General features: G+C 44.3%; 2 protein-coding genes and 1 long non-coding RNA gene across 6 annotated transcripts in view; 1 reads left to right on the forward strand and 2 right to left on the reverse strand.

Annotated features, from left to right (window-relative positions):
- Nucleotides 1–5,874, reverse strand: part of toporsb (topoisomerase I binding, arginine/serine-rich b) — a 6,058-nt gene extending 184 nt beyond the window's left edge. The window contains exons 1-3 of one of the 2 annotated variants that reach the window (XM_027162334.2): nt 5,818–5,874; nt 2,890–3,639; nt 1–2,556 (exon numbers count right to left, since the gene is read on the reverse strand). The exon at nt 1–2,556 is cut by the window's left edge and continues 184 nt beyond it. In XM_027162334.2, coding sequence (XP_027018135.2) covers nt 421–2,556; nt 2,890–3,639 — 2,886 coding nt within the window. In that variant the 5' untranslated portion in view covers nt 5,818–5,874 and the 3' untranslated portion in view covers nt 1–420. Of the gene's footprint in view, nt 2,557–2,889; nt 3,640–5,264; nt 5,502–5,817 lie in introns of those variants that run through there. The other variant, XM_047806846.1, reaches the window with a different exon arrangement.
- Nucleotides 5,806–6,606, forward strand: LOC113652990. Its single transcript, XR_003442998.2, has 2 exons — nt 5,806–6,027; nt 6,337–6,606. It is a non-coding gene; the product is annotated as an uncharacterized LOC113652990 (long non-coding RNA).
- A 1,487-nt stretch (nt 6,607–8,093) lies between these two features.
- LOC113652989 (atrial natriuretic peptide receptor 2) overlaps nt 8,094–10,000 on the reverse strand; it is a 13,863-nt gene continuing 11,956 nt past the window's right edge. For all 3 annotated transcript variants that reach the window (XM_047807483.1, XM_047807482.1, XM_047807484.1), the window contains 2 exons: nt 9,451–9,542; nt 8,094–8,818 (listed from right to left, as the gene is read on the reverse strand). In XM_047807483.1, the coding sequence (XP_047663439.1) occupies nt 8,621–8,818; nt 9,451–9,542 (290 nt within the window). In that variant the 3' untranslated portion in view covers nt 8,094–8,620. The remainder of the gene's footprint in view (nt 8,819–9,450; nt 9,543–10,000) is intronic.

Raw genomic sequence — 10,000 nt, forward strand, 5'->3', positions numbered from 1 at the left:
ACGCACACACAGACACACACGCGCGCGCGCACACACACAGACACAGACACACACACACACACACACACACACACACACACACACACACCGAGGCATGGTGGTTATTAAGAAAGTGGACATTTACCAAGTTCCCTGAGTTCCTTGAGACAGACAAATGTGTATTGTATTTTACAGAAGTGTGTGTTGTGGCACAGTAGGTTCATTGTATTCATTTCATCACAGGCATTATAAATACTAAAATAGTGACAGTAATAAAAAAAAAATGAAAATCTGTCCCGCAAACTTGGCTTAATGTTTAAAATAAAACAAAGACAACGAAAAAGACAGTAAAAACAAAACAGGTTTGCTAATTAACATGTGATTTGTGTATTTTATACATGAGGGCTCTTCTCTGCACTAATACGTGAGGCCTTCATCGTGTCAGTGTGCTGTCTTCGCCCCTCCCTCTGATTGGTCTCTATGAGCTTCAAGCCCCACCTCCTGTTGGTCCACAGTACAATTCCTAAGCACCCTTTGCCCCTCCCCCAACATACTATCCTGTACGTCCAGCAGCGGTGCACCCGAGAGCGATGTCGCTGCCATGCGGCCAGTGTCCCCGGTTGGCTGCACCATGTCCACAAAGCAGTGCTCCAGGTTCAGCATGTCCAAAACACTTGCACTTGGCTCACCTCGGTTCCTCATATCGGCTACAGAGTCCTGAAATTGGTCTGAAACATTGTCAACATCCAAAAGGGACTCTTGCAAGTCAGTGGTGTGATCATGATTAGAGTCAGCCGTGTAACCCCTTACATCTTTAACACTACCTTTACAGTCAGTGCTCTTACTGTTAACCTCCGTAACACGGTGTTTATATTCAGCCCTGCGGCCGCTCACGTCTGTAGAGCGGTCCTGATCGGGAGCTTTCCGAACACCGTGTCTGCAGTCGGTGGTGTAGTCGGCAACCTCTGATACTTTGTCTTTATGATTAGAGGTTTGAATGCCATCACCTGCAACGCCGTCTTCATATTCAGCCATATGGTCACTCAACACTGTCCCGCAGTTCTGATAGTCAGTGGTCTGCTCACTAAAATGATCTTTAGAGTCTCTGTTAAAGTTTCTCCAGTCTGTAACACAGTCTTTATCATCAGTGGTTCGATCGCTGAGCTCAGCAATCCGTTCCTGATAATCGATGGTGTGATCACTAAAGTCAGTGATGTGTTCGTTGTCATCAGCAATGCGAACTTGACAGTCAGCGGTGAGATCGTTACCTATTTGGTCTTTGTCCTCATCTATAATCCGGTTCTGTAAGTCGGCAGTGTGACTGTTAGCCTCCGTGTGACAGGTCTGACTGGTGTGATCGCTGCTGCTGTCGCTGTCTATAGTGATAATGGTAGGGGAGTTCTGCTCTCGCTCTTTTCTCCGACACCTTTTTTTGTGCCTCCGGCCCCTCGAGTGCGTGTCCGCGGCCCGGCGCTCAAAGATGATCTCCACACTTGGACTTCGCTCCCTCTCCCGTTCCCTCTCCCTGGATTTCCCACTGCTCCGACGCCGAGCCGTTCTCTCTAGGTGCCGAGTTTTGTATTTGCGTTTCCCAGCAGGTTTTTCCCGGCATAAATCCACATCGCTACTGCTGCTGCTTGGGAGCCAGAGCTCGCGGTCACCATGGCAATGTTGTGATTTCCGATGAGGGGACCTACTCCTCTCTGTTTCTTTCTCTCTCCTCTTTTTCCTCCTCTTCTTTCTGCGTTCACCTTCATGGCTAGGCGAATCCCACGGAGAGAAAGACTTAAATGATTTCTCTCTCACATAACCGGAACGAGCTTGGACATGTTCCTCTGAGGAGGAACCCTCTCTTTCAGCAAAAGCGGAGGGGCTCTGTCCTAACATGTGATGACTCTGTCTCCTTTGTTCTCGACAGGTCAATCTTATATTGGCTCTGCTGATTTTTACTGAATGTTTGCTTTGGGGAGAGCTCTCGCTGCTCGACTGGGAACGGGACCCTGAAACGGAGTGTGATGATTTCCTGAAGCTGTGTCTCGGAGCGTGTTCCTTCCTCCTGTGATGTGAGATCATCCTGGCATCTTGCTCTGCTGACTGCTCCAGGTTCTCTCCTCTCTTTGTGTGTGAGGTGGAAGGATAAGGCTTAGGAGAGAGTGGAGCCTGCTCATGAGATGGCAATGATATCTCTGCCTTCATAATGGTCTCCGTGGAAGCCGCCTCGTTCCCTCCCTCCTCCTCTTCAGTGGAGTCTGAAGAAAGCTGCACAAGTTCTGGAGTTCGTTCCGCCATTGGCTTCACATAACCCACAATCATACACTCTTCCTCTTCACCGTTATCATCATCCTCATTGTGCTCACGCTGTTCTGTAGCAGCACTGGTTCCTTCTGATTGGTTCACATCAGGCTCCACATCCTCTGCTTCTGGATGGCCAAGGGTGGAGTAGGAAGGGCCTGGAGTCTCGTCATCCCAGGCAGATTGGCTGAGGGACATTTCGCTGCTATTTGCCATAGGAAACTGAGGCACGTGATCCTGGGTGCTGTCCTTTGTGACATCTGCTTCAACACTGTCATCATCATCCTGTAAAGAGAGCGTGACACAGTGTATAAAATATTCACCCATCCTTTCCCTCATTAATCCATCATCCACCCACCATAACATTCATTCATCAAATCTCCCAACTGACCATTCACCCAACATTCTATCCCTTCATTATCAACACCACCCACCCATTTGTCCTTCCACACAACCGTAAACACCTATCCATCAGCCACTCAACATCCAACTAACTATCCATCCAGGTCATCCATCTTCTGTCCCTGTATGTTTATAGTGTACATAACTTTACATTGTAATGCTAAATTTAATAACACTTCTACTCCAAGTGTGTATGTGTGTCTGTAAGTGAGAGACCTCTGAGATGTTGATTATAGAGGACTGGGAACCGCTGTCCTCCTCATAGCTTGGGGGTTGAGGGCACTGCATGGCCTCGATGGAGCGTGCAAAGCTCACCAGTTCATGCAGGATGTGGTCAGTTCGTGCCAGCAGGAAGGGGCGGAGCTCACTGGGATTTGCTCCAATGACTCGCTCACGGCGTAGCAATGGCAGAAGCTGCCGCAGGCAAGCTGGATCTCGCTGAATCAATGCTGCATGATCCAGTGGCACACCTTCCACTGAGGACGCAGAAGGGGCGGGGTCTTGAGGTATCTGACTCCGCCTCTGCCTGGTCCTCGTTGCTCTAGAACGAGTTCGAGTTGCTGTAGCTTCAGGGTCGTTTTGGCTGGCTGGTGCCACTGATAATGCTGCAGCAGTCAGTGTAACAGCAGCTGATGCTGACGTGGTCGCACTCTGAGCGTTCTCCTCCATCACCACAAACTCTTTGAAGTCGTTCTCGGCCCTCACCGAGTGAAAGATAGAGCGGAACGGCTGCTTGCACAATGGGCACTCCGCTTTGTTCTTGGCCCACTCACGGATGCAGCGGAAGCAGAAACGGTGCAGGCAGCGCTCCACAGACGCCACGTTCACAAAGCGGTCCAGACAGATCGGACACTTCGAGTCCGGGGACGTCTCCGGACGGAGCGGCTGCTGCTGCTGCTGAGACGATTTTGCAGAGCCTTTCTCCTTCTTTCTCACACGCAGCTTCATCTTTGTGGGTGCCATCATCTTTAAGATTGAATTACACACATCATTTTATTAGATCATCATGCACATTATCAGCACCGCTATTATACTCAATACACAGAACAAGCTGTCGTTTCCTGTCAGACCTCATCAGACTACTCTAAGGATATAGTTTAAAAGCTAAAAGCTGACAGATAACACTTTCATGAACACTCTTTTGTTCACAACCAACAGCTCAGAGCTCAGTATGTTCCTGCATGATGAAGAAATGCATCTTCACCACTCTGCTATTCATTCAAGATTACTATGTAGTTTAAAAAATAATCCCATGACCTCCTCAAACCGGAGGTTTCACTGGATATTAAAGGTGGGGTCTCCGTTGTTTGAAAAATGCTTCAGAAAACTGAGTCAGGCCGCCAAACAAAACAAAAATCAAAACAAACGTGTAGCCAATGAGCAGAAAGGGGCGTGTCTTGTCAATATGGGCGAAGAGTGTGTTCAGTGCGCATGTGTGACATTAGCAGAAAGCGGTTTTAACATTGACATGGAGGATAAAAACAAAGAAAGAAAGAGAAGAAAGGCTTATGATAAGGACAAGAAGTAGGACGTGTTAATATAGGATCAGCTTTCCAGCGCTGGAGAGAACTGAAGGAGCAGGAAGTTGGCCACATATTCACAGGTTGGAGTTTCCCGAGTCAATAACTCCTGAGCTAAACGCTGTTACTACACAAATAACACCTCTTTTCTATCGTAGTAATGTAGAGAGGCAGCTACAACCTCGTTTTGTGTAGTAACAGCGTTTAGCTCAGGAGTTATCGACTCGGGAAACTCCGACCTGTGAATATGTGGCCGACTTTACTTAAGACGCCGAGGCGCTTTTTTCCTTCTCGATAGGTGAGTAACGTTGGTTTTGCTTTGTTACACAGAACTAATATATGCCTTTGTCCTTTACATCATTATGCTTGTGTGGCATTTTTGCTTGTTTGTTTATCTACAATCGTATTGTTCTTCCCTTCAGCTATGATAAAGACACGTATGTATGTGTGGGCGGAGCTATCGATACAGGGGTGGGACCCGTTTGGGTTAGGGGCGTGTTTGTTTTGGTGATTTCAAATGTCAACATTGGCTTTCAAACATCGGAGACCTCACCTTTAACATGAAGCAGGGATGACTGGATAGAGTACAGGTTTCTTACACTTAGCAAATATTAAACTAAATTCCGCACAAATAACACTTTTAACACTTTGTCAGCTTCATTGTTAATCCCAGACATGAACATTTGACTAAATAAATACATTCACATGAGGTCTGTAAAGCTGGGATTAACGCTAGAAAACAAATAACACAGCACATCCATCCTGCTTCAGTGATGTATTTTAGCTCATTTGTAATAAATCAGTTCAATTCATCTGTAAAACGACTTTAATTAAACACAGAAGCACCGTGAGCTGTTGAAGCTCCTCACAAAGCTCACGGTGTTTAAAAGGTTTCTTAATAAAAACATCTTCGAATATAAACAATCCGGACCACATCAGCTGGATGTTAAGGCTCTGAATGAATTTAAACAGCAGAAAACAAGTGACATTTTCAGTGTATAACACGGAACCACTGACAATAATAATACAGACAAATTGGCAGCTAGCTTGTTAGCATGTTAGCAATTTTACCTCAGACCGCTGCGCGAGCTCCTGCTAAAGCCTTTAAAAACGCGCTTTCACACACATCCATGGAAAAGACAAATCAGATCTAAACGCTGGACTTATCCCGCGATGGATAAATCAATTTAATAACTTTAATAACGTCATCGTGTCGCTTGGTGTCTAGTTGTAAAACACAGGAAAATCCATCGAGGGGGAAAAAAGCAAAAGAAAGCCAGAAAGCCGGAAAGCAGGAGGTGCGAAACGCGCATGCGCGACCAGGTGGCGTTAACAAATACAATAGTTAGTAAAATATTAGCACAGAATAAACACATTAGTACAAAATAATCAACACAAAACAAACAAAAGTTAAACTTCACATCCTATATATCTGACTTAGTGTGATTTATAACGGTTATTGTTTTAAATGAATTTAGATTTTTACTGTTATTTTATTTCTGTCATTAGCTACAGGATATTATTTGCATCTTGAAGTGTTTCTATTTATTTATTTATTTATTTATTTATTTATTTATTTATTTATTTATTTATTATTTAAAATTGCAAGAGTTAAATGAAGAACCTTCACGCGCCACGCGGGGATGCAAAACTTCCGCTTGTTGTCGGTTTACTTCCGCCGTTGTCATGGCGACGCAGACTGTTCCTCTGTAGCTGATGGATATTCTAGCGACATTTTTTTATTTAGAATTAATGATTATTAAAGTGACCTGTTAATGTGTCAGAGATGGTGATGCGTGTAAGTCAGCGTACTTTGGACAGAATTCTCTCAACTGTGAGTACTGTAGTAGAAGCTAGGCTAATTGTGCTAGCTAGGCTAAATTGTCCTGCTAACCAAAACCGCTACAGTTAATAATAATAATAATAATAATAATAATAATAATAATAATAATAATAGTAATAATAATAATCACACACTGACAATTTGACAAAGTGTTCGTGCTCAGGTGTAACTGTGTGTATTATGTATGTGTGTGTGTGTGTATATGTGTATTATGTGTGTGTGTGTGTGTGTGTGTGTGTGTGTGTGTGTGTGTGTGTGTGTGTGTGTGTGTGTGTGTGTGTGTGTTTGTATGTGTGTTAGATTGTGGCGGCGGTGGTGTTGGTGTCCTGGGGGTTTGTGATCTACGGCGCTCGTGTAGCTGCTCAGTGGGAGCTGGAGAAGAAAACCAACACACAGACGTGAAGAAGGAGACACACACACGAGACACAAACACCACAGTATTTGTATTAAACAACTTTGGACACGAAGTGTGGACTTGTGCACAGAATAATGGACACACACTCTTTCACGAAACGTTGCGTTCATTAGACAGTTTTGTGTTATAAGAGGAATAAAACACTCAGGATGTGATGATGTAGATGTTTATTACTGACTGGTTAGAAAACATCATAATGTATTTTGAAGTAAATTAAAAATCACAGCTCGCTCTCTCTCTCTCTCTCTCTCTCTCTCTCTCTCTCTCTCTCTCTCTCTCTCTGTGTGTGTGTGTGTGTGTGTGTGTGTGTGTGTGTGTGTGTGTGCGCGTGCGCACCACCAGATGGCACTGTGCAAACATATTTGGTGTGTGTTTGTGTGTTTATGATCCAGGCTGTCTAATGTCATCTTTATATTGTTTATGTTGCCATAATGAGTAAAACTCAGAGTTCAGTCACACACACACACACACACACACACACACACACACACACACACACACGCACCTTGTCTACTTAATAAAGAAGAGAAATGTACTTTTTTCTAGACTGCTTCTGTTTGTGAGAGCAAGTGTTTTTATCATCAGTCTACATTCACAGGTACATGTTTTTCTGGAAACCCTTTAATCTCTCTCTCTCTCTCTCTCTCTCCCTCTCTCTCTCTCTCTCTCTCTGTCTCTCTTTCTGTGATGGTAATGAAATGATTGATTGAAGTGTGTGAGGGCTCTTTTGTGATCCATGCGGTACACACGCATCTAATTATCACGAGCACTTCAGACGGAGAGCACATCCTGATTATTCATTTAATTACCAACATCAACACAACACATCTATCTATCTATCTATCTATCTATCTATCTATCTATCTATCTATCCATTTTCAGTATTTTTCACATCATTTCTATCTTGTTTCTGATTTATAGTGATATGATGCTTATTTTTTCTTCCAATCCGTAAGTCTATCTGCACTACTCTATGATGCAACCTTCTCCAACCTCAATAGCTCTGTGAATATGCACCAGATGCTCCTCTATGTGTGTGTGTGTGTGTGTGTGTGTGTGTGTGTGTGTGTGTGTGTGTGTGTGTGTGTGTGTGTGTGTGTGTGTGTGTGTGTGCATGTATGCATGTGCGTGTAAAAGCCGTATGTGTCCGGTGTTTGTTGGACACCCAGGAGTCATTCCTGTTTCCTCATCGTTTCAGACTGCACAGTTAACCCTAGTGCAGTAACTGTGTTCTTGGACATCTTTCTCTTGCCACCTTTGGAACTGAGCTCTAGTCCAGTCCCAAGCTTAGAAATAAACATTGATCTCACACACAGACACAAATACAGCAGCATACACCAACAAACCCAGTGTGTAGTGATGAAGTGTGTGTAAATAAGTGTGATGTTTAGTTCAGTGTGTTACAATCACAGAGCAGTGAGAGAATCAGCTGCAGCTGTCACATAGCAGCAGGACGTCTCTCTCTCTCTCTCTCTCTCTCTCTCTCTCTCTCTCTCTCTCTCTCTCTCTCTCTCTCTCTGTATGTGTACATATCTGCATGTCTCTTTATCATTCTGTGTGTGTGTGAGAGAGACAAGGAGTACAGTAAAAGTATCTCGAGTTTGCGCATCTCAAACAGCCAATACACAAAACACCAAGGTGATGATGTCATGTAGCATTTTTTATTATTAATAATATTTTCACTAATTGTAACCTCTGACAAAGATTTTCTACAAAATATCAACATTAATGTTTTAGAGACATTTGACATGCAGCTGTGTGTGTGTGTGTGTGTGTGTGTGTGTGTGTGTGTGTGTGTGTGTGTGTTAGATCCATGGTTTATAGATCAGACCCTTTTAGTTTTTTCCAGGTCGTGTTTTCTAGGTATAAACTTTTCTACAGCTTTGAGGTAAGCTGTACGTAACTACACACAACGATACAGAGAGAAACAAATGAGCACACAACCTTCATACAGATGAACAACATGCTACATCTCGTGCTAAGAGCATGATAATAAGTGTTGAGTGTGACAGTCACATCTACTGGGTCGTTTATCAGTAAATAAATACAGACATTAATAAGAGATTAAAGGCCGGGCTGAAAATGACTTGAGTTTGTTTCCTGAACATCGGGGTTGAGCGAAGCATGTCGCAGAGAGAGAGAGAGAGTGTGTGTGTGTGTGTGTGTGTGTTAGTTGGGGTCAAAGAGCAGATCGTTGTTGGTGTTGTTGTCGTAGTTGTTGTTGCAGACTCCAGGGAGGAGATTAAACTGCTCTCTGTCTCCATCATCCACTTTCCTCTCCTTCCTCTCTTTATTCTCTTTATTCTCCTTACTGACGTTCACTGACTGTTTCCCCTCCAACCAGTATGTCACCATGTCCCCTTTACCCTGAGAAACAGCGAGACAGAAGAAGTGAGAGAGTGAGATGGTGAAAGACAGATATAAAAGGAGTGAATGTGAGAGAGGGAGACAGGTTGAGAGATAGACAGAGAGGAAGGTAACTGTACATCACACCTCTTCCTGTATAAAGGTAGAGAGTAAATTGTCCTGTGTTAGAACGATGACTCAGCCTTTCAACTACCATTCATATGCAGAAGGTTTTGTGTGAGTGAGAGAAATGAAGCGGATGGCGTCAGGATTATCACGTCCACGCTGATCGTGTCCCAGATTGTGTCTCTGTAACAGCCGCTTGTGCAGCGTCTTGTGCTCCTGCTCTCCTTAGTGCTGTGGTCATTAATTAATCACCTGCTCATTACTCATTACTTTCTCTCTTTAATCCTCGGTGTTTTCTGTCGGATTAAAAAGAGTTTCCCCTGCGTGTGTTTTCTTCCTCCACACTCCTTTCTGTTGTGTACCTGATTGTTTCCGCTTAATTAACACACTATTCGTTGCTCACAAGTTTCTTGCTATTTGGTTTGAGAAACAGATAATAAATTTCTGCTGAAGTGAACGGAGAAATGATCCTCGCAAAGAAAAGAAGAACCTAAGGAGTGAGAAGGTTAGCGTTAGCTGCTGCTCACCTTGACCTGTAGCACTCCTCTGCAGGTGAGTGTGTATCCGCCGATCTCCTCCAGCAGGTAGAAGGCACTGGAGCTGCACTGGATCTTCAGAGCTAGCAGGTACACATGGGTAAATAAGACCTGTTTGTGTTTGTGCCTTAATAAGGGTTAGTTCAGTATTCTCAACATTCATTCATTCATCTCCTACCGCTTATCTGAACTTCTCAGGTCACGTGGAGCCTGTGCCTATCTCAGGTGTCATCGGGCATCAAGGCAGGATACACCCTGGACGGAGTGCCAACCCATCACAGGGCACACACACACTCTCATTCACTCACACACACACACTCTCATTCACTCACACACACACACACTCTCATTCACTCACACACACACACTCATTCACACACACACACACACACACACACACTCTCATTCACTCACACACACACACACACACACACTATGGACAATTTTCCAGAGATGCCAATCAACCTACCATGCATGTCTTTGGACCGGGGGAGGAAACCGGAGTACCCGGAGGAAACCCCCGAGGCACGGGGAGAACATG

The sequence above is a fragment of the Tachysurus fulvidraco genome, chromosome 23, assembly GCF_022655615.1.
Source record: "Tachysurus fulvidraco isolate hzauxx_2018 chromosome 23, HZAU_PFXX_2.0, whole genome shotgun sequence".
NCBI lineage: Eukaryota > Metazoa > Chordata > Actinopteri > Siluriformes > Bagridae > Tachysurus > Tachysurus fulvidraco.